Genomic DNA, 26,002 nt, shown 5'->3' with positions numbered 1-26,002 from the left:
AGTTTTTACCATTTTTTTGGTGTACAAAAGTGTTCTTGGATCTTTGTATGATCCCAGTTGAAGCACTTATTAAAGTCTTATGGAATATTTTGACAATGTTTTTGGTTCCTTTTCTGGACATTAAACACATTGAGACCAATGCTGTCTATGGAGGATGAGAGAGCTCTCGGATTTCATCGTCATTTGTGTTCTGAAGATAAACAAAGGTCACAGGGCTGTGGAACGACATACGTGTGGGTAATTAATAAAAAAATATATATATATTTTGTGTGAACTAATATTTAAAAAAATATTAGGAACTTTTTTTGCATTGTGACATTACACAATCAAAGGAAAAATGTTCCTAATTGAGAAAATAAAAACTTCTAAATGAAGTTTACACAAAGATACAAGTATCCTGTTAATCCCAGACCATTATATCAATTTAGTTTTGGCTAAATATGTATATATTAGACTCTCGAAGAGCTGACTGACGTTAATGTTTGTATCAATCACCAAGGAACCTCATTTCAACAAAAAAAATCTTCAATGTTTTAATGAATCTTGAATGGCCTGAGGGTTAGTAAATTAACAGCATTTTTAAGAAAATGTTTTCAAAATTTGATCATTTAATCAACTAATAAAAAATGATCACAAAGCATTTTTGGTTTCAGTTTTTGGCTAAGTGCATCCAGAATTTTCGATCCAGAAGATTCATTTCAGTATATCAATAGTTTAAACTCCACAAAAGGCAACAAAAATATTGCCATTGTCATTTTCATGTCAATGTCATGTCAATGTCAATGACGTTAATGTTTGTATCAATCACCAAGGAACCTCATTTCAACAAAAAAAATCTTCAATGTTTTAATGAATCTTGAATGGCCTGAGGGTTAGTAAATTAACAGCATTTTTAAGAAAACTGTACCTTTGACAATGTTTAAAACTGCTTAATCTTCTGTCTTAGGGTGAAATATGACATTAGTTTTGACATAATTTGTGGGATTTAACAATATATATTGTTCGTATTTGTACATTGCAATGTTGTACTCTTCATAAATAATTTAAAGATAGAAAACATAAAAATGTTATTGCATTTTTGCAGGTCTTTGAGCTCCCCTTGCACATTTTAGATTGTTATCCAACAGACATTTATTTAAAACATAATCTCATTAGTCCAACCTTCTAAACCCTAATGTGCAGTGCTGGGACTCCAGAACTATCATAATATTTAATACTAACACACTTAGTTCTGCTGTTTTTGTCTTAATAATATACGTTCTGAGGAAACAGTCTTCTGAATTTATTGGTATTATTATATAACGTTGCATTTTTCCTGAGTTTGCTCTATAATTACTTTATTAAATTGCACCTTACACCCAAATGGCAACAACAAATCATACCTATTTCACAAACTGGTGTCTTGAGAGTATAAAAAGACTTTAAAGTTTGTATCTAAACTAAATATTTCTGAATTTAATAAGCTCTAGGACACTTTCAGCTACTTTCACACCAGTTCATTTGTCACGGTCTCTTGTTTCCCTTGCTGAGTTTGTCTCCAAGCTCCTGGATCAGTTCAGCCAGCTCTTCTGTGGCCTGGGATTTTTCCTCCAGGAGCTCATAACGCAGGCTGGAAATGTCCTGCTTGATTTCCTTCAACTCACCTGAAGAGAACAAGCACAAAGTTGATATGTTTCAATAAAAATGCATCTTCCTAAACAGAGTTATGGTCATACATGTGTTTTTATTAAGTGTAACCAAGTTTTTTGGTTACACTTTATTTTGATGGTCCGTTTGTTGAATTTAAGTTACATTGCATCTACATGCCAACTAATTCTCATTGGATTATAAGTAGACTCAATAAGTAGTAGGTTAGGGTTAGTGTAAGTTGACATATACTTGCTTATGTGAAAACATGTCATTTTCTTATAGTCAGTTAAATGTCTGTTGAAAGAGCAGACAGTCTACTAATACTCAAACGGATCATCAAAATAAAGTGTTACCATTTTTTTTAACACTTAATAACTTGACACCTTTTCAACTCTAAAAAGTGGTTATTTGCACAGTGCTATTGAGAATCAAAACGTCCAGTAGATGTGTTTGTTTCATGCAAATGCAAAGTTCTGCCAATTGTTTGCAATGTATAAAGTCAACATCACAAGAATAGTGACAGAGAAATGATACCATTAGAATCCCTTTCACAACAATTGTTTTTCCAGCTCATGAATAATAAAAATAAACAACCAATGCGAATCCACCCCTGCCTGAACGAGCATGAACATTTAAATTGGCAGACAACAAAACTGCAGTGGACAATAATAATAAACAATGTTACTGTGCACTAGTGTGGATGCTAATATTAAGTGTTATAGTTAAATTTTACGTTATCATTATGGTAAATTGGCTGTAAAAATCTTTAAACACTGTCTTTGGTTCAAACTTTATTTTTAACACAAAACAGCCTGATCTCACAAGGAAACATAACTGTTACATTTAATCAGTTTACTGGCTAATTCCTGAATTCAGTCGTACGAAAATATAAGACTTTTCAAGTTTCAGGAAACCCTCAAGTATTTTTTTTGAGATTTTAACAGATTTGTGTGTGTGTTGAGCATCAGTTAAGACAGCATTAGCACCTGTCAGCTTTAATTGTGGGGGGAAATGGATAATTTTGAGCTTTTGTCAGCTAATTTCATCTTTAGGTTTAAAATAATTTTGGGGGCGGGATCAAAATCGGTGATGTAGCTGTGGGGAGAGCTGCACAAGAATTAAAAAATGGCAGACTTTGCCTTTTATCAGTTGAGTTCGCTACCATTCAGACAGATATCTGTGTTGCTGTGCTCGCCTATGTTTAACATCTTCCTGATTACCAGCAGGGCTAATGGTTGAAACAGACAGGGCAAGAGCCATGCTGCACTGCTCCACTGTGTCTGCATTCAGACTCGGGATTGAGGAGGAGAGAAGTCCTCCTCATTTATAGTGCTTATATAAACATGGTGATCTTTATAATGATATAACAAATTGTGGTTTTGTATATATGAAATTATGAATAACAAATGTAGCAGGGCATTAAATCACTTACTGTTTATTTCTTTGCATTTTAACTTTGTAAACCAAGGGCGTAGATTTGCTCTTGACATTGGTGGGGACATACATCCTTGAGCAGCACTGAACAGCACAAATTCTGTTTCGCGTAATAATATAAAATGAACACTTAAAAATACAAATAACAATCATCTCTCATGCTGCTAAAGTCAATTTACATGATTTTACTGCAGTCTGGCTTTGGAGAGTAATTTAGAGAGGTGTGTGACGCAATTTAACTTAACTTCTCATTATCATGGAGGCCTAAATCGAAAGCAAATTTTGATTAGTTGCACAGACTTGGTTAATAGTATTACAGTGAAATGCATGTGTATGTTACTAAGGGTTGACGGAGCATTATTTTATTATTTTGAAGCCAATTAAATTATTGGTAGGGACATTTCAGTAATTGGTGGATATTTGTGGGGACACATCCCCTCCATCCATGCCAATTCTATGCCCTTGTTGTAAAATGTCTCACATTGCTTCATTCATCTTTCCCTCTATCCTGACTAGTCTTCTAGTTCCTGCTGCTGAAAAAACATCCCCACAGCATGATGCTGCCACCACCATGCTTCACTGTAGGGATGGTATTTGCCTTGTATTGAGTGGTACCTGAGTTTCTCCAAATGTAACGCCTGGCATTCACTCCAAACAGATCAATTTTTGTCTCATCAGACAAGAGAATTTAGTTTCTTATGGTCTGAGAGTCTTTCAGATGCCTTTTGGCAAATTCCAGGCGAGGAGTGGCTACAGTCTGGCCACTCTACCATACAGGCCTGATTGGTGGATTGCTGCACAGATGGTTGTCCTTCTGTAAGGTTCTCCTCTCTCCACAGAAGAACGCTGGAGCTCAGACAGAGTGACCATCAGGTTATTGATCACCTCCCTGACTAAGGCCCTTCTCCCCCGATCACTCAGCTTAGATGGCTGGCCAGCTCTAGGAAGAGTCCTGGTGGTTCCAATCATCTTCCACTAAGGGATGATGGAGGCCACTGTGCTCATTGGAACTTTTAGAGCGGTAGAATTTTTTTTGTAACCTTCCCCAGCCTTTTGCCTCGAGACAATCCTGTCTCGGAGGTCTACAGACAATTCCTTTGTCTTCATGCTTGGTTTGTGCTTTGACATGCACTATCAACCCTGGGACCTTATATAGACAGGTGTATGCCATTTCAAATCATGTCCAATCAACTGAATTTACCACAGGTGAACTCCAATTAAGCTGCTGAAACATCTCAAGAATGATCAGTGGAAACAGAATGTACCTGAGCTAAATTTTTTTAAATAAATTTGCAACAATTGAATTGAAGTCATTATGGAGTATTGTGTGTAGAATTTTGAGGAAATAAATGAATTTAATCCATTTTGGAATAAGGCTGTAACATAAAAAAAGTGGAAAAAGTGAAGCACTATGAATACTTTCCAGATGCACTGTATGCTTGAGCATTGTGTCTATTGGTCACATCTTCTAATGTGTCCAGTTTCTTCAAAACATTTCAGAACTCTTGATCCCTTTCCTCGGTATGTACCAATGATAGCATTATTCCCACATAACTTGCCCTTATAGAATATTCATAACATAATCATAAGTTTAATTTAGCGTGAACTAGAAATTAGCCACAGAATACAATAACATTTTAAAATAGCTATTGTAAAAAGATTGTATTGGATAAATCTTACCTTCGTTGATCTCATTACTTTCACTGTCAATTTGGGCTTTCAGGACATAGCGCTTGATGAGTCGCTTCATGAGTTTCTACAACGATAAAAAGATTGTGAATAGGATTTTAATTTAAAATGGCAAAGTCCTACAGAGAAGTGTCTCTGGATCAAAATCCAATCATTACCTGATATCGTGTAGGGTGTTTGATGGGATTTCTAACCGTGAATCCCTCTTGCGAATGGTAAGGTCGAAATCGATAAAGCTGAAAAGATATCAAAATTAAGGACAGCCATTTGTTGATTTGAACAGTTAGAAAACCCACGCTGATCTCTGACCTTAGAGCGAGAATTGGCCATTCCCATGTCCTGCTGGCTGCTGTTACTGCGGACCCTGGCCTTGCATAAACTCACTAGGCATGCTTTGGTGCGCTGAGCCATGTAATAGAAGGATTTGGGGCTGGGTATTAGATTAAAGGGGGCTGGAAGAGTGCTGCCTTCATCAAAATACGAGAGCCAGAGCTTTGCACGAGCAAACTTCCATTCCACATCAGCATCCTCCTGGGCTCACACACACACACAAACATCAATGTATCAATAACAGCAAAATACTTTAATTTATTATTGTAAATGTGCATGGGCTCACCTCAATTTCCTGGTATGAGTGGTTAATCATGGCTATGAGCATGTTAAGAAGGACTACCACCATTGTGACGTTATAGACCCCGTAGAGAATATAACCAATGTTCTCAATAAACTTATGATCGTACTTCAAGACCACTGAAATCACCTCAGATAAACCAAAGATCGACCAGAACAGTGTTTTAAAGCTTTCTTCTACCCTGCAACAGACATTCAAAATGATCATAAAACATTCACAAATAATTCTTCACATATATAAGTTTACCAATGGCCTTCTTTCAGCAGAAAATACTGCTCTTTTTAAAAAGCAACACTTAAGAAAAAAGTTATAATGTATAACATTTACAAATTTAAACCATGGTTTTATTATGGTATAAGCAAAGTGTAGAGACTTTTTGTACAACCATTTGCTTCCTTTGTAGTAATACCATGGCTAATATTTCATCTGTAACATGAATGTGAGCAAATGACATTTCAGACCTTTTTTCTGTGAACTATCCCTTTAACAAATAAATATTTTAAAATAGCTAGAAAAAAGTTTATTGAAGCAAACTTTGCCCGATGCCTTCTGTGTATCAATATGTATCAATAGTTGAAACAGCTTTGTAAGTATAAGTATAAGTAGGCTCACACAAAATCTGCGCACGTAGAAATCCGATTTACTCAGATTTTTAGCCCATCATTGAGTATTTATTTACTTGTGTAAATGTGTGCAAATTTATATTTATTAAGTTTTTAAATAAATTTCAGTAACAATATTGACTAATATGAAAATGTTAATTTGATTTATTTACAATACAGTTTCTAAAGTAATATTTCCTGTCTTTTAATAGATACATTATATTAGAGACTTGCTTTGTTTACCAAATAAATGGATCTAGATGAATTTGCATTGCATTTCATTAAATGTAATTATTATTTGCAATTATTTACGCATAAAGAGCAAAAAATGTCCACAGATTCTGTTTGGTCCTAGTTATAAGTTTGAACTTAGCAAATTAACAAAGGGTAAAGTAAAAATAAATAGGTTAAGGAAAGAATAAATGAAAAAGAATGGAAGAAAGCAAGATTTAGCACATTTCTAGCATGTTTTAACATTACTAAACATGTTTAGTATGTTGTTAGCATTAGCATGCTAACATGAAGGGTCATCTAGCCTATAGCTAAGACTATAGAATACACAAGACGTGTCACTCGAATGGTTTTGAATGGGGAAAAGCATAAAGGTCAATATGGTGAATGAAGCCCCGCCTTCTAATACAGAAGCCTATCATCGATCACTATAGACAGATGATTCTCTTGGGGAGGGGCTCGGACCAGACATGAGTTTTTCTAGATTTTGTGTGATTTAAAAGTTTAGAAATGAAACTAAAGAGGCAGTTGTTGTTTAATTTTATTGGTGATTCCTAATATGAAATTTAATCATAAGCTTGGCAAGCAATTTTGGAGATTTTGATGTTTCCCCATTCAAACAGAATGTTCTAACATATATGCAATTATGTATCTAGCATGGTTAGCACTAACATAAATGAACACGCTGCTCTAGTGTTTCTCGCATATTTAACATGTAGCTAACATGAATTAACTGAATTAATGAAACTGATTTTTAACTTCTAACTGAATTATGAAACTGTACAAGAATGTTTAGCATTTGTTTTATGTTTTAGCACTATTTATCCCCTAAGGAGCAGCGATAGTCTTCACACTTTTAAATCTCGTCTCAGAACCCATCTATTTAAGCAGATTTACTTATGACTATCCATTACCATGTTATTTTATACTTCGATGAATTTGTACTTTAGCTCCTCTCATGTATATCAACTTTTGTCTTGCCTTGTTTTATTTTTTATTAACGTTCGCCTCACAGCAAGAAGGCTGCTGGTTCGAGCCTCGGCTAGGTCAGTTGGCGTTTCTGTATGGAGTTTGCATGTTCTCCTCGTGTTTGCGTGGGTTTCCTCTGGGTGCTCCGGTTTCCCTCACAAGTCCAAAGACATGTGGTATGAGTGAATTGGGTATGCTAAAATTGACAGTGTATGAGTGTGTGAATGAGTGTGTGTGTTTCCCAATGATGTGTTGCAGCTGGAAGGGCATTCGCTGCGTAAAACATATGCTGGATAAGTTGGCGGTTCATTCCGCTGTGGCGACCCCAGATTAATAAAGGGACTAAGCCGAAAAAGAAAATGAATGGATGAATGAATTGTTCTATTAATTTATTTTGGTATATCTGTTGATGTTTGTTATTAGGCAACCTTGGCTATCCAGAAAGGCACCATTTATAAATAAAATGAATTGTTATTATTATTCGTTCATTCATTTTCTTCAACTGTATATACACCTTTATTGGTCATTTTTTTACTTTCAAGTATAAGGTGCAAGATTTAGAATAAAAGTTACTTGTAAAATAGTTATAGGAGTGAAAGAGGAATTCACTTATAGAAGATTATAAGTTTTCATGCATAGCTGGATGTCATGAGTCATGAAAAATAATTGTTTGCATTGGTCAAAACTGATTAGCAGAAGTCACGCCGAAGCAAGAGCCAACAGAGGACTCTGCTTGGCCTTAAAGGCTTCTGCGATTTATTATTTTTACAATTTATGATGGCATAGTAGTCAAAATAGGACAAATGTATCTTTCGAACCACCCGAACCTCCCCTGGCTACAGGCCTGCGATGCCCCCCAAAACAGGCTTACTATACTTTGACTATAATAAAAACATGGTTTATTTTCACAAGGGTTCATCTGCATTTGGTGAGCAAATCTTTATTCTCCTGGAGGAAATGTCGGTGTTAAAATTGTGGTCATCAAAAAAGAAGAACACACAGTAGATTAGTATTCTGGCCAAGCTAACATCATTAGTATCAAATTATATAAACTTTTTTAGACTTACGTGGTAAAAGCAGGGTTGTATTTAGCTCCCAAATAGTATGAATATAAATTAAACATGCCGATCATGAAGGCAAGAAAGACCATGATGAAAATGACCATGAATTTAAAAATATCCTTAACAGTCCGGCCCAGGGATATTTGTAAGGGTCCGAAACTCTCATTAGCCGGCAGAACGTAGGCGATTCGAGAGAAACTGAGAACCACAGCGATGGAGTACAAGCCTTCAGAGATAAGCTGAGGATCGGAGGGCAGCCACCTGTTCCTGGCTGAGAAAGAAGCATATTTTATTATCACCACTTGATGGCAGCATTTTGCCATTTTGAACATCCTCTCACTGAGAACAGAAACAGGCTTTCTGGTCTTTCATAAGGCTAGGTTACAGCTCACTTTAGGTTTTTATGTACTGAATATAGAGAATCGCTATTTTTGTGTCATACCGTAAGTGAAGTAGGCCACATCTGCTGGTAATGATGCATTGATCAAGTCGGCATTAGTCACATATAAATCCACATAGAGCTGTGCTTGGGACGCTTGCAGGAAGGCCATGAGCCGTGCGGTGAACGAGGCCACAAATACTGACAGCATGCCGAAATCTAACACGTTCCACAGGTGCATGATGTACTCGCGTGGCCCGTCCGCCCAGACCTCCTTACACTCGGTCCAGATCATTCCTGATCAGAGAAATTAGGGAAAAGACAATAGGTTTATTCATCATATTTGTGTTTAGGCCCTGCAGTATTCATATCAGCTTTAGCTGTCTTTATTTTTTTAAATGGTTTGTTATTTAAATCCAAAATCAAACAAAAAGTGCTTCAGAGGTAATTAATGTGTTGGTACTCTTTGGATAAGGGATTCATAAAGATAAACAACAAGTCATACAAGTCCAAGGCACTCGAAAAGCAAGAGAAAACTTTTTAAAAGCCTTTTCTAACATGGCTATAATTTAAATAAAACAACAACAACATAAAAACTGCTTTTTTAAAAGTAATAGCCATGTTAATAAAGGCTTTTTAAATTTTTTTCACTTTTTCACATGATTTTCATGATTTATTATTTATTTCTACTGCTACTACTACTAATAATTTAATTGATATGTATTTTTTGGTCAGTAACATTAAGCTGTTTCTGTTAATAAATAAATAAATACATTTATGAATTTGATTAAAATGTATACAATCTATTTGTAATATAGGTGCCATCTGAAATTTCCATCAAAAATGAAATTTTTTTTCAGCCTCCTTTGTTTATGTTGAGATATTTCACTTTAAAGACCAGGAAAATGACTTATTATTTGCCATAAAATTGACATTAATGAACATACAAATATGAGCCTGATAAAAATGCTCATTTTAGAGGAAAATTTCAAATGGTATTTAGAGGTTTTTCCAACTAAACTCTTCATATTTAAATCCATACATTAAAAAAAGATACAATTATATTAATTAACTTATGATGTTTGTGAAAAATATACTTAACATCAACAATACCTTTATCATTCAAAGTTTTGAGGCATTCAATGGATCAAGTGACAGTAATGATATTTACAATGTAATAGAACATTTCTACTATAATCAATGTTCTTTTGAACAGAGTCCTTATAATCCTTATAATTCCACAAAAATATTAAGCAGCACAACTAAATATCTGATTTTTGAAGCATTACACTACTGGTCAAAAGTTTGGGGTCAGTAGGATTTTTAAATGTTGTAAAATAAGCTTATCCTGCTCACCAAGGCTGCATTTATTTAATCGAAAATACAGTAGAAATTGTAAAGTTGTGAAATGTTATTGCACTATAAAAATAGCTGTTCTAAAGTAGTTAATCATTTAATTGAATGATTTATTCTAGAGATTTTAATGATGAATTTTTAGCTTCATTACTCCAGTCACATGATCCTTCAAAAATCACTCTAATATTATTATTATTAATATTAATATTATTATTATTATTATTATTATTATTATTATTATTATTATTATTATTATTATTAATTGCAATAGTAATAAAAGCAATAATGACTGAAGTAATAATTTTATTTGAAACTACATACGATAAGACAGCAGTTATTTATTTATTTTTATAAATATTTAACAATTAAATTTTTTTTTTAACATTTAATAAACGTCGCCTTGATGAACAGAATAATTTTCTTTGAAAAAAAAAACTGATCCCAAACTTTTGACCAGTAGTGTAAGTGGCACTGATTCTTACTGAAGGTCATTGTCATTACAGAATTTTTGATCAAAATAAATTCAACCTCTGTGAGCATAAACAGAAATGACCCTAAAGTTGTTTTAAAATCTTTAAAAGACTACATTAAAGAATATCAAGTTTAATTATGAATTCTCTTTCAGATCTAGCTCTGCACCTCATGCTTGACCCACACTCACCTAGAACCCATTTCATTATCAGCATCTCTGTCCAGCTGAACTGAGTTGTTTTGATGCGAAAGATTTGCCGAGGATGATCAGTAATGGTTTCATTAGGAAGGGTTTTGACTCCTGCGAAGCGGTCGGAGGCGTTGAGAACCAGAAGACACAAGAAAAGGGTAAATGAGACGGCGTGAGCTACAAACTTCATGAAGGGACTGCGGAGAACCTGGCCCACCTGGAGAAGAGACCACACGCACACATACATTTAACATTGGAAGAAAAAAAGAAGTATTCTTATTGTTAAAGAACACTGGATTCTGTATGATGATGATGATGATGATGATGTACCTTGCTGAAGGGCATAATCCAATATGCAATGGCAAGAAATGGCAATCCCACCATCACTCCCAGCACTGTCCAACATTTCACACCAATTGACTGTTGCCTAAGGCCTGAAAGATTCTCGTACCACAGCGTCAGCAACCGCTGCTGGCAGTTAGGATGAGCTACAAACTGAATGCATATCACTGAATTAGACATCGTCTTGCAACAACTTGTAATTTACTTCAATACCGTAGCAGATACTAAGATACTATATATATTAAATAGAAAAACTGTGACAACAATTTGAAAATATAAAGCCAAAGCGAAACTTGTTTGGAGTTTATTTCCGGATTTCCTTATTGAACACCATTAGTTCATATTAATAACGTAATAAGTGTGTGTGGCTTTGAGGGTATGGGAGAATATTTGCTCTACCCCTGTCGCATTGGAATTAGACAGTTAAATAAAAAGTGACAGTGACTTTACACAAAGATGAACATTATACATTTGTATAAGCTCAAATAGATGCTAAGCTTTACATCAAGGTAATGGCATGTAAAAAAAAAAAAACCCTGCAGTGCTCTCATTGAGAAGAAAATAGTGTTTTTTATGGATTTCAAAGTTTTTGGAAATAAAAATATTTTTGTTTCTGTGTAAACTACAAAAACACAATTCAGTGAAAACGATGACCTCTTGCACATATATTATGGTGTTCAGTCTATAGGCATTCACAAGCAGTGTTGAGGAAAGATACTTTTGGAGGTAATGGATTGCAATATTGAGTTACTCCCCAAAAAAGTAATTAGTTGCGTTACTTAGTTACTTTCATGGTAAGTAACGCGTTACGTTGCTCTTTAAGAAATTCCCAGAGAAGCTTGGCAATTAACAACACACTGTATAACCTACACCTTCATTTTATCTAAAAAAAAACGTATTAAAAAAATTTGAATAATTTTACCTTCTGAGCATAGATATTTACATTAGATGTCGCCTACCCTTTTGTTGTTTATTGGAAGGAAGGCATCAATAGAGCTGCCATTTTAGTGCAGGGTAGCACTCCTTTGAAATGAATGCAAGACCAAGGTGCAGTGGAGGACTGTGGCCATCCAGAGCCAGAGATATACGCATATATGCATATATCTATGATCAGGAGTTTTCCGGGTGGTCAGTGTGCTAATATTTTTTAAATTATGAAAATCATTCTCTCATTCAAGTGATAATATGTGACTTTATTATCATTAATTTAGCACAAGTTGTAACATACAAAAATGTAAAAAACGAAATCTGACCTATGAAATGTTCTGCCTTTGTGTTTTGTTTTCTTTGTTTGCTCGTTACTACACCCGTACACAGTGCTTAAAGTCCAGCATCTTCACATCTGGCACACTGTCTTGACTAGTGCGGTTGAATGACATTTGTCCTGGGAGCACTGTGGCGGTGCTATTGACGCATACTCAGAGACCGTATGCGATATCTAGTGTATATATATCTATGCCTTCTGAGAGCTCCCTGATGCTGTACATGCCGTATATACAGATTCATTTGCTACATTTGTATTTTTGTCTTATTAGTTCAGTAAAATCACAGTGTGATTCAACGTGATTATTTTTTCAAATTATCTTTTAAAAGCGAACTAATCTAAAAATTAACTTGAGTTATGTTTTTAAAAATAACTCAAATATTATTACCTATTTTTAAAGTAATGCGTTATTTTACTTGTTACTTAGAAAAGTAATATTATTACATAACTCGCGTTACTTGTAATGCGTTACCCCAACACTGTTCAAATATCTTGTTAAATATGACGCATAAAAAGCATTTGTGTCATTTTCATGAATCTGTGGGATGTCATGCACATTATATGATTAACATATACAGCTGAAGGCAAAATTACTAGTCTTATTATTATTAGTCTGGACTTCTAAATCTTTTAAAAATATTTCCCATATGATGTTTAATGGATAGAAGGTTTTTCATTAGATTTTTAAACAATATTTTTATTAACTAATTTGTAATAACAAATTTCTTCTGTCTTTTGCCAAGATGATAGTACATGCTATGTTTCTAGCTATTTTACAAGCTACTAGTATTCAGCTTAAAGAGCAATTTGAAGGCTTAAGTAGGTAAATTAGGTTAACTAGGCAAGTTAGATTAATTAGGCAAGTCATTGGACAACAGTGGTGTGTTTTGTAACCAATCAATACAACATCAACAAAAATCTAAAGAAGGCTGTACTGACCTTAACAATTATTTAAAATATATTGCAACTAAACTAAATGAAATGAGAAATATATATATATTTCTCAGGAAATACTGTGAAAAATGTTCTTGCTCTCTTAAACATATATTTAAAAATTAATTAAACGTTCACAGAAGGGATATGAATTTTGCCTTTAATGCTGCTTGATTATTTGATGACCAAAACAATGACTATATGTCCTCAAGCAGGTAGTGTTTCTGTTTGATTTGATTCATTTCCATATACTCGATTTATATTATTTTTATAGGTATACCTTTAAAGAAATCCAAATTTAATGTTATAAATGTGTGTGCTTTGTGATTTAATCACATTTTCAACTGTATTTTCAATCAGTTTAATGGTTGGAATGTCCCAGTTGCAGGAATATTGTGCTGACAATGATTTGATAATATGATGAACAGAATTCTCTCAAACAAACTGTTTAGACCAATGTTTAAAGACAATGCATCATTATCTGTTTGTATGCCTATATAAAAACTGGCCTTGAAGGACTGCTCTTTGAGCAACCAGAATGGAACCTCTTGTGTTTCTTCTGTATTGTTCCTTTGCTGCAAGAACATTAAAATCTCAGAAAGGAGTCTTGAAATAATTTTTGACCCTGACAGTTTCTTATAGTATATTTGGTCTATGATTTAGTATATTTGAGCTACTATATTTTAGCCTACACTGTAAAACCCAAGAGTCAATTTTATCAAATGAAATGAGTGTAGTTAACTCAAAATTCACTGAAAGTTAATTCTACTCATTTGAAAAGAATTTTGAACTCAGTGTTGAAGATAATGAGTTAATTAAACACCTCATTACTTCAACTTAAATGAAGTAAGTTCACAGTATTTATATAAATTATTTTTTTTTACTCAAATTGTTTGTTGCAATCGGTTTCCTTAAACGATTTGAGTTGCCTTAACTTATTGGGTTTACAGTGCTCAGTTGGTTTGACTTCTCTTCATTTATCAGGTTTTACTGTGCTCAAATTGCTTCATTTACTCAAATGTATTAAGTTCACAGCACTACTTTACAAACTTTAATGGTTTGTTGCAGTGGTTTCCAGAATTGTTTTACAGTGTATGATTCATTTCCCAGTACCTTTTTGACTTCATACTTAATGGCCAGTTTAACCCGGCTAAGGCAGGGCCGATGGTGTTCACTTGGATGATTCTGATCCACATCTCCATTCAGAATGGCCTCGACTTCCTCTGTATTCCTGCACAGATCCAGAACCCCAACCACAAAGTCCTTACACTGCATGGAGAGCTTCCTATAGTCATTCTGAAAGCAAAAACAGAGACAGAATTACGACAGCCGGGCTTTTAATCACTCATAAAATACGAATTCAATCCAAGCGGGATACAAATAACAGTGAACGCTCAGCTCTGAAACGTCTAAAAATCCCATGTCGCACCACCGTCTGATTGACGTTTGCATCAGATCTTCTCAAACTGAGATTTTACCTAATGGAGGGCACCCAAGAGAAACCCGTCCTGCTAATTATAGCGCGGCATTGTTTTAAAACAACAAACATTTTATGTGGAATTACAGAGGCGGAATCATTGACACGCCATTACAACTGTCGAAAGTGATCGTCTGTGGAGAAAAACGGTGATGAGAGAATAATAACGGGGTGATTACAGGAAGCTCTCGATGGAGCAGTTTCAATTAATAGCTCGCTAACCACAATAAGGGGGAAAAACTGTCTGGATTCGCCAACTCCTGATTAGAAATTTCCCTAGAGTGACTCTCAGTGAAGAACTTCTTCCTCTACATATTTAAATATAAAACAACACACATCGCCGAAGCGCATGAAGCTCTCTGGAGGAACGTTTTCTTTTGGAAAAAATGTTGTGTACAGAGATTCTAGTGAACCAGAAACTGTCATCCAAAAGCCTCTAATTTATAATGAGGATAATCTCAAGGGTGGGAAATTGGTTTTTGTGTGGAATATTGTGCTGGTCTGTGAGGCTGAATGAGCAGAGACATTTCTCTGGGAGACGAGCAGCTCATTACAGGGCCATGAGCACACTCTTCACGATTGGACACTTCCTAGATTAACTGAGAAGCTGCTTAAAATGTGCTTTGAAATAATCATGAGAGTGCCTTAAAGGAGCCGGCATTATCTACAAAGCACATAATGATTCATTGAAGTGATTTGGCTCATTGTCCTCGCAACATGAAGGGAAACAATCAGGCAGATTTCTCCATGTCCTGTGATGATGTTAACCAATCAATAAAAGAAATTATTCATTTAAGAAGGAATTTGTGCTACTATATAATATCATAATTCATATTTTGAGAGCATGAGGTACATGAAAATATACATAAAAAACACTGTAAAAATATCTTAATGAACAGTTTTTGTATTTGTGATTCACATGTCTTTTCCATTTTTTTTTACGCTTATGAATTGCACTATGGGACCTTGATCTCTGCCCTGTCGACTTTTGATGTAGATCAAAATTCAGCGTTGATCAACGTTGATCAAATTGAATTCCACCCTACAGTCAAAATGAATTTTATTGACATTTGTGTAGTTTAAAATAGTATTTTGTATAAGAAAAAATATTGAAGGTGTGTCCCAAATCGCATACTTACGCACTATTCTACATCATTTTGTGGTATAAATAGGGAAAGTAGTGCATTCACACTGAAAACGCTAAAAAGAATAAGTGCACTTTAAATACCAGGATGATGCACTCATTCAAACGTTAAAATGTGGATGATGGACACTTCATGCACTCAACGGCCGCTGCTTTGCTCATGTAGCAGAAGGGGTGGGGCTTTTGGGCACTAATGTTGAATTACTTTATTTATTTTGGATTGTGAAAGCAAAATTCTCCTACAAGATTGATTATAGCGCCTCCCGATGGTGAATGCGGTTATATTCATGGCATTATTATATTTATGGCGGTTATGGCCCATTTCCACTGAGTGGTACGGTACGGTTCGGTATGGTACGCTTTTATAGCCGTTTCCACTGTCAAAAAGCGTACCGAACCGAACCGTACCGTACCACTTTTTCGGCACCCTTTGGAGAGGGTACCAAACACGAGAAAGGGTACCAAAAGGCGGAGCTAGACGCACAGCTGAACGCTATTGGTTTACAGAGATACGTCATTCACTATGCAACAAGCCAGAATGAAAACAAAAAAACAGCCATGTTTAAAATACATGCACAGCCGAGAGATTACAGCGATCCGGGCTCAAACAAACCTTGTCGTCGTCTTGATAAACAGCCACAAAGCCATGGAGTAGAGCAGATTTACCCTGTGCCGCGTAGTTTTTTTTACGAGGCAGTCTGAGGCGCGAGCGGTTTCGCTTTCTTCCTTGCGCTGCCGCGCGTCTATATCTGAAATAACAAACTTCTTGAGCTGATGATAATAACAACGTGCGTTTGATTATTGACGTGCTTTTGAAACCCGATCCTGTCAGACACTGACAAACGCGAGAGTGAAGCGTGAAGAAACAAAAGAGAAGCCGGAAAAAAAGGAGCACGCCATTTTTCAGCAAACATGAACAAAATGCCATGTATAACTAACTATTCATGGCATGGTATTATTTGGTAGTTTGGTCATTTATTTCACTAATATGGCAACCGTCAAACATCATCAGGGAAGCGGTTTGAACTTTCACTAAGTAAAATAAAACTTCATTACAACACTACATAGTGTGCCATTTGGGATGCAACTAGAAAACAAAAAGTTTGTAAAATAACAGAAATTGGTTAATGTTTGTTAAAATGTTTTTGTACCATAATTTACAACACCAACCCAGACAATATATCACTTTAAACCATTAAAAATTTTAATAAACGTCAACTTTTCAAGGTTCAAAGTTGTTAAAAAGAATACCAAGGTCTTATAATGCAATTCAAAAGTATAAATAAACAGGAAGAAATCAAAAATTAAAACATAAATCACAAAATCTGAAAAATTTATGTATTTTTTACAGTGTAGCCTAGTCTTCTCCTATAAATTCCTGTCCTACGATCATGACTTTGACTGACAGCCCTGCATATGGCATATCTGTACGCTTCCTCACCTTAAACTCAGTCTCGATGTTGGCGAGTTGTGCCAGCTCATTGCTGAGCTCCAGGGCAGTGAGCACAGGGTCTTCACTAGACAGAGACAGATAGGCAGCACTTGCCAGGCCCTTATAAGCGTTCATCCTTGATCGCGAGTGGCTGAAAGAATCCTGCTTTTGTTTCTCCGCGCACTCCCCACACTTGCAGAAATAGTCGTGGGGTTTCTCAATACGAGCCCCTTTGAGCAAAAGGATATGCACGATCTCGTACTCCTTGCAATGGGCTGCCAGAATCATAGGTGTGATGTCCTGAGAAAAGCGAGTCCCGTCTTCATCATACGCGTAAAAATCATCATCCCGCAGCTCTTGCTCAAGGGGACTCAGAGTCAAGCGAAGACCACCTTCGAATGCAGGATGAGCCAAGATGGCCTCCACTATCCGCACGTAACCTTTGCTAATAGCTAACAGCAGGGCATCTCCAACCCTCGCCAAGCCTTCTTTCTTCAGCAACAGTTCTGTGACCTCCAGGTGCTCGTTCCCCACTGCCAGTTGCAATGCATTCTGGCCCATGTAGTCCACACAGTTTACGTTCAGCGTCTTGGACTCCTCGAGCATCTTTCGGACTGAAGGGATGTTTCCGTACTCGGCGGCGTCAAGGAAACGTTCCTCCTCTTCAGTCAGACTGGTGCCTCTCTCGCTGAACATGTACGCCGGGCCACGGACGGCCTGTCGGCGGATTTTGTCCCTTAATGTGGTGTGTCTGCGCTGCATGGCTTCAAACCTGGAAGAAAAGAAAAAATATTGCTGATATGGATAATGGATCCATCATCTACATGTGGAACATGGGTGTCCAATCCTGATCCTGAAAGGCATCATGTGTGCATTATTATTAGCATTCACTAGCTGTTCAGTGTACATCAGTAGTACACTCATTACTGCAGTGCATTATGGGATTAAATTAGCAGTCTATATCCACTATGGTTTTGACTGACACTACAAACTGCTGTCCCCTAAATATTCTCTCTCATCTTCAACGGTCCTGAGATGTTAAAGTCCAGAAAAGGAACTAAAAACATTGTCTAAATGTGACTTCAATGGATCGACTGTAATCATGCAAAGCTCCAAGAACATTTATGTCTGCCAAAAAACTGTTAAATTCAATTGGATTCATTGAGATCAAGGGTGCACATTTACTATGGGCAGTATGACGCTTAATCTAATGGCACTATGTCATACTGCCTTTAGTAAATGTGAAACCTGACTACCTGACATCGGAGCGAAGATCTAGACCAGGGATGCCCAAACTCGGTCCTGGAACGCTGGTGTCCTGTAGATTTTAGCTACAACTTTTCTAAACACATCTACCTGGAAGTTTCTACTGTGTCGAGAGCTTTATTAGCTGGTTCAGGTGTGTCTAATTGGGGTTGGAGCTAAACTCTGCAGGACAAGTTTGGGCACCCCTGATCTAAACCAACCTATTTACAGCTTTTGGTCACACAAAAGTGTTTTAGAGCTTTGTTTTAGATTACAGTTGAACCACTGAAGTGACATGGAATGTTTTGACAATGTTTTGACCCTATTCTGAACATTGAATGTCTCGGAACCATTGCTGTTTGGAGGATTATAGACATCTATTATACAATATAAGTAGTATAGTATGTTTAGGAGAGCTCTCAGATTTCATCTAAAATATCTTAATTTAAAATTTGAATAAAGAGATAAATGCAACAATGGGATTTCAATTCAATTCAATTCACCTTTATTTGTATAGCGCTTATACAATGTAGATTGTGTCAAAGCAGCTTCACATAAAAGGTCATAGTAAATTGGAACAGTGTAGTTCAGTTTGTAGTGTTTAAGTTTAGTTCAGTTTAGCTCAATTCAGCGTGGTTTAATAATCACTACTGAGAGTCCAAACACTGAAGAGCAAATCCAACGATGCGCAGCTCTATAGATCCCGAACCATGCAAGCCAGTGGCGACAGCGGAGAGGGAAAAAAACTTCACTAAATGGTGGAAGTGAAGAAAAAAAACCTTGAGAGAAACCAGGCTCAGTTGGGCACGACCATTTTAATTTCTCCACTGGCCAAACGTCTTGTGCAGAGCTGCAGTCTCAGTGGCAGAGGCTGGAAGCTGGCCTCAGCGAAGACTCGTCTGTCTCTGGGATTGAATCTGGAATGTAATTTTAAAACTATGAACCTGGACATTTACTCTTAAAAAATACCAAAAAATTATGCATATTTTCTTAATACACTACTAACAACTAGCAAAAAAGGCCATTACACAGAAATGGCTCAAGGAAGAGGTGTATGATATGAAAGTACTGACACTTTACTGGGGTAAATGGTTGAGAAGAAATGTAATGTTTTAATTTTATTGTGGTGCTTTCACATACATATATATATATATATATATATATATATATGGAGCTTGTTGATCTTTTATACGTAACCCTTAACAAAATTTTATATAGCAACATTTTATCAACCAAATACGAATGTGAATATGATTGCATTCAGTGACCTTTGACACTTGTTTTGTATGCCTTTTTTTGTTTTGTTTTGTTCTGAACTGTTTTGAAAAATATATTTTAAAAAATTTAAAAATTTAATATCTTAATTTGTATTCAGAAGGTGAATAAAGGTCAGGGGACTGGAACAACGCGAGGATGAGGAATTAATAACATAATATTCCTATTTTGGATAAACTATGATTTTAAGGGTGTAAGATGCAGTTTTTAGTATGCTTTGAGTGCAGGGGTGTCCAAAACTGTAGAGCCACAGTTCTGCAGTGTTGAGCTCCAAGCCTAATTAAGCATACATCAATTAGTTAACCAAGGTCATGGCTGCGTCTGAAATCAACCACTGAAGTCAGAAGTAGAGCACTATTTGAGTGGACAACCAATATTAGGTCTGTAGATCTTTTCTTTCAAGTATATTTTATATTTTATTGTGCTCTCATTCAATCCCATTATGCACTGCAGTTGAGAAGCAAACATGTATTCTAATTCTGCGATCACATACTTAAGTTTAGTTAGTTAGTTAACTTTATTTGACCCCATAGAGAAATTTTATTTACAGCGTACACCCAAAGAGACATCTGACAATTTCACATTTGGCATTTATATAATTAAAACATTTTAAAAACCAACGTACCATGGTACCACTACTTTAACAAAATACTCAGTCTACTGGCCATCAACTGCCACTAATAGAGGAGAAATTTAAAAACATCATTGCTTGAGGGATAATTGACAATTTTGACCTATTTCTCACGCATCTGGGAACACAATATCCATGACCTGATGGCAACATTTTGAAGGTGTACGATAAAGGATGTCTTTCATCATTGACAATCATGTTAGCCTTATTTAATATTCTTTCTTTATATATACTCTCTATATTGAATACTTGCATTTTTTTTAAATAACATTTTGAGAAGTGAAGTAATTCGATTTGTACATACAAGTTTATTTGTACATTTTTTAATAGTTATTTTCCTAATAATTTCATCTTTTTAATGTAGCTTTTTTCCTTTATAATGAAATTAATAGATTTGTCACCACTACATTTCTAAATTAATACACTACAAAATGGTCTACATTAATTTTAATACTGAATTGCTCATCAATTAACTATTTTCAAATTATAAGTAGAACAATTACAATAATATTTATTTTAAGTCAATAAAAGGGATAAGACCAAAAAAGCTCACATCTGACACATTGAAGATAATGTTAACTGACAGCTTCATCCATGGTATTGTAGACCTTGTAGAGTCAAGCACCACTGCATGACTTTACAGCACAGTACAGGGTCATAAATTACACCGCTGGTCAATGAGATCAATGCAGACGGACTTCTAATTACACACATCCTTTACTAGCTCTTCATCTCATTACAGGAACCTCCTCAAGAACAGATGTTCTTAACGTCATATTATAGCATGATCTTCACCTTAGGACTCCATTCATTTACTTTATTGAATTAATCGAAGCTGCTTTGTAGTGTCAGCTTCCCTTGAACTTAAAAAGGCTTCAAAGACGCTGAACTAGTTAAACCGTAAGCAAGTTATATTCAAACACAAGCCAGGTATAGACAGCAAGGATGAAATCTAATTTTGATCCATTTTGCAACAGCCTTGGCGCAAATTGTACAGCGTAACAGATCACAATTGTAGATGTCACTTAGAATAAAATTCATTGCTCACTTCACAACATGATAAATCAAACACAGCGTTTTTTTTGTAGCGTGCAAAATGCCATTTTGTTCCATCTCTAAATCTTTACTGATCAGTTTTTGGAGAGCACAGAGGACAAAGAATCACAAATGTACCTGTCAAGGGCCCTGAAACTAAATGAGATTGAAATAAACAGGCTTAATAATTTATGTTTCAATATGGTCTGTGTGAACTGTGTCAATCTAATAACTGCAATGTTGATTTGTGTAAAGGCCAAGGAGATTTTGCTGCTCTTGCACAGCTCAGGAAACTTAATTGAGTTCTTTTTTTAATTTGAGAATCAACTTTTTAAAAGATATAATTCCTAAAAGAATCCACGAGACAACTGTTGACATAAAAAAATATTGGTCTAAGATAAGACCAAATGATTTATTCTGAGATGATTTTGGTGAAAAATTTAAAGGTTTGGCTGGCCAACAAACAGAAATGCTTTGGAAATAAATTTCAGAAGCTTGCACCCGCTTCGAATGTTTTTACTCGATTAAATGGGTATTATCAGTGGTTATCAGTTGATAGATATAGGCCAGTAGGGGCCTTCTGTGCCTACTAGTAGTATCATCCATCCACAAAGTTAATCAGCTTTACTAATAGTGAAGGCTCCAGATCCAGATCTGTTTTTACATTACTGTGATGGTTGGGTTTAGGGTCGGTGTGGGGTAGACATTAATAAAATACAATTAATTGGAAATTTAATAAAAAATATAAATAATTGTTAACTTCCGGCCGCAGCCATATGTGGTCTATAGCTGATTAACCATGTGAATGGATGATAACAGCCTTCTGAGCCTACCAGTAGGCACAGAAGGCCCCTACTGGCCCATATCTATCAGCTGATAACCACTGATAACGCCCATTCAATCATTCATTCATTCATTTTCTTTTCAGCTTAGTCCCTTTATTAATCAGGGGTCACCACAGCGGAATGAATCGTCAACTTATCACAACGGATGCCCTTCCAGCCACAACCTATCACTGGGAAGCATCCATACACACTCATTCACACTCATACACTACGGACAAATTAGCTTACTCAATTCAAAAAACAGAAAGTGGAGGAAACCCACGTGAACATGGGGAGAACATGCAAACTCCACACAGAAATGCCAACTGACCAGCCGGGGCTCGAAGCAACGACCTTCTTGCTGTAAGGTGATTGTGCTACCCACTGCGTCACTGCCCCCCATTCAATCAAGTGATAACATTCGAATCGGCTGAAGCTTACCGCATTGTTTTTGATAAAATATAGTATAATTTAATTATAAACTTTAAAAGATTTTATTAAATAATAATATTAAACTATTTTTATACATTTTGACTTTTTGTTGTTCTTGTTTTCTTGTTTAACTTTTTTTTTTTCTAAATTTTCATTTATTCCTGTGAATCAAAGCTGAATTGTCAGAATCTTTGCTCCTGTTTTCAGGCATCATGACATTTTACTTTAAGCTTTTAAACAGTACAGTGTATTAAAAATAAAAGTTAGTTTGTATTTAAATAAGACTGCCTCTTTTAATCTGAACAGAGTTTTTGGTATCATTAAATATTTTTGAACTATGCAAAATTCGTATGACAACTCTGGTTCTCAGGAGCACAATCTGGGAAAGATTGCTCTGCAAAACTCTCCATTTGCATTTAAATGAAACACTTAAATCTAAAATGAATTAAAATAGTTTCTCAAGGTTGAGGATATGTCAGAATATAATGGAAAAAATATTTCAAATATGAAAAATAATTTCAAGCACGAGGTCATGACAGTTGGCTATACATATACAACAGTTGGCTATAAATGAAGTACAGAAAAAAGTATAAATATTTATTGAAATATTTCCTTTATTATATTGCTTGAGAAAACATTCATTCATCAGCTGGTCATACAACATTTTGCATTATCTTAGTGGTTTGGACTGTCTGGTTCATATGTGTGGTTTTTGAAGTGTTACCTTTGGTGGTCCCATATACATTGCATGATGCTAATGATTGTCATTATTTCATGAAAGAAAGTTATATATCTATGTCATAATGGTGATTAAGTTTTATTTTTAGGTCTAGTGTCCCTTCAAGCACATCTTTTTACATTTTACTATTTATTTCTTCCATTGTTCTGTGAAGAACCTTTAACAGCAATGAAACGTTTCATTCCAAAAAGGTTTATTACACTGAAAAAAAACTATGTGTTACATTATTAAAATATTTTTCACGCTGTGGTTCTTTTAAAGTTCTTTGGGGAATACTTTTTTTTTCTTTGGCATCACTGAGAACACCCCTTTTAGTCTCACCTTACGTCTTTATTCACTGCACTTGCATAACTAGATTTAGGTAGCTAGTGTTTGAAATAAAATTAAAGAGGTTTTTACTACAGTGATCATAAAGATACTAAAAGGCATAAACTGCAAAATCACCTGCAAATTGAATCCAAAATCAGCTAAATTACTTTTACCATTTACAGTTTTTTTCAATTGCTTTGGCTCAATTCTCTGAAATTTGTATTATTCAAAATAGTAAGTTAAGATCTCTGAACAACTAGCTTATTATTCACAACAAATTGTGATTTCTTATTGATTTAAGCCAGTTGCAAATGCTTTGGCTCATGTGTGCAAACAGTAAAAGTACAATTGTCTGTAGTTTGGAGAAAAAGTAATTGCATATGGCTTGTTGATCAAAACTGATGAGTCGATTCTCATTTAAACTGTCAAACTCTTCACAACTTGTCAATCATTTTTTATCGTGTAAGTCATCACCCTCAAAACTATTTATTCAAGCATCAAACATTTGTATACACATGTTTAGACCTTAAATATCTGATATTGACAGTGTTTTACAAGTTTTTCTCAATTGCTTTGGCACATTTTTTCAAAACAGACTTAACATTCTCTAAACTGTGAGTGCAAATCTCAAAACGGTTTGCTGGAACTTCAGAACTTTATTGCATGTCTGCAAAATTACTCTCCCAAAACATTTCATTCCTGCTAGTTATGGTCAGTAATTTGGCCAAGACTACCAGAACATAAAGTGTATTTGTTATTGTGTGAGTCACACTGCTTAAAATCATTAGTTGTTGTTTCAGCATGATAGTCAACCATGAAAATTTAAATTAAAAAAAATCTGATATTTGTTGAGAAGAGTCAATATTACATGGAAAAAATAAATAAATGAACATTTGTATTTACACAGTACATTTATTCATGTACAATTGTATTACATGCAAAGTGCAATCTTGCTTGTCCAATTACAGTATTGTATATTTCACATTACTTAAAAAAAAAAAAAAAAAAAATACAACAAAATATATATGGAAAAAAATATTCTTGCCAGAGATTACACTTCTTCCAATTGCTCTTTCACAAGCATATTACTGCAGTTCATGAATGCATTGTGCATGTATGAACGCATCATACTGCATTGTGAATGTAGTGGTCAATCTCTCTATATATATATAATAGATAGTTTTGAGTGTGATGGCTTACACAATGAAAAATGATTGAAAGGTTGTGAATAAGAATTGACTAATCAGTTTTGATCAACAAGTCATATGCAATTAGTTTTTGTCCAAACTACAGGAAATTGAACTTACTGTTTGCACACATGAACCAAAGCATTTGCAATTTGCTTAAATCAATAAGAAATGCCACTCTGAAGTGAACAATGAGCTATTTGTTCAGAGATCTAAACTTAGTGTTTTGAAAAATACACATTTCAATCGAGAATTGAGCCAAAGCAACTGAGAAAACTGTATAACAACTACTAAACTGGTAGATGACATCTAATTTCTATACAATTTGCATTATCTATTTAACTAATCAAGTTTAGGAGCATATATATAAGCAATTCCAAGCAAATGTCAACCTGGCCATGAAAAAAAAGTTGGGAAAGTTTTCGCAAAAATAACAAAACTGTTTCTGCGTTTATTGTGTGGGCTTGTATTTTACAGTGCTTTAAAAATACTCAAAAATGTCTCTTTTTCAAACAATTATATTTCATTTACCAAAGTCACACAAGTGGCAATTTCACATACATCGCATCTATAATAGAGAGATGCCACATCCATAACGAAGCTTTTTCCTCATACTCACGAATAGTGTGAGCTGCTGTCGTGTGGATGCCAGTGATGGTGCGCGTGGAAGTCCAGCTCGTCATCGCTGTCGAAGAACCGGTGTCCGTGATGATGATGTTGATGATGCTCGAACTCGTGTCTGGATCCCTCACCTTCCCCAAGAGCTGACAACTCTCTCGTAACCGGGTCGTTTTTTCCTCGGCCGTCTATCAGAGTCCCGGGCAGAGTCATACACCTGTTTAACAGCGGTTTGTCAGGGGAGCAGCAAGTGTTTCTGTCCCTGCAGTTAAACTCTTCGCCGTGAGAGTCCGGTCTCGAGTGCTCAGTCTCCGGTGAGGTGGCGGAAGAGTCTCCCGCTGAAAGCGCGAGCGGGAGCGTGCAGAGCGCCGCGTGAGACATGATGAACTGCTCCTTGGCGTGCAGGTCTCGCTCTTCTCTGTCTGTCAGCATTTTTAATGGGAAAGATGTTGCAGGTCAGTTGCGGAGTTCGG

General features: G+C 35.5%; 1 protein-coding gene across 1 annotated transcript; it reads right to left on the bottom strand.

Moving 5' to 3' along the window:
* Positions 1-999: 999 nt before the first annotated feature.
* Positions 1,000-26,002, bottom strand: trpc7a (transient receptor potential cation channel, subfamily C, member 7a). The gene is made up of 12 exons (XM_056466865.1): positions 25,531-26,002; positions 17,244-18,006; positions 14,295-14,477; positions 10,973-11,137; positions 10,643-10,859; positions 8,689-8,922; positions 8,253-8,517; positions 5,369-5,564; positions 5,062-5,283; positions 4,911-4,988; positions 4,744-4,819; positions 1,000-1,643 (listed from the first exon to the last, which is right to left on the bottom strand). Exons 1-12 carry the CDS (start codon positions 25,959-25,961, stop codon positions 1,504-1,506), a joined length of 2,970 nt encoding a protein of 989 aa, XP_056322840.1. The 5' UTR covers positions 25,962-26,002; the 3' UTR covers positions 1,000-1,503.

Source organism: Danio aesculapii, chromosome 10 (assembly GCF_903798145.1).
Source record: "Danio aesculapii chromosome 10, fDanAes4.1, whole genome shotgun sequence".
NCBI classification, from domain to species: domain Eukaryota; kingdom Metazoa; phylum Chordata; class Actinopteri; order Cypriniformes; family Danionidae; genus Danio; species Danio aesculapii.
The sequence above is the reverse complement of the archived record's forward strand: the minus strand, read 5'-3'. Positions and strand labels throughout refer to the sequence as shown.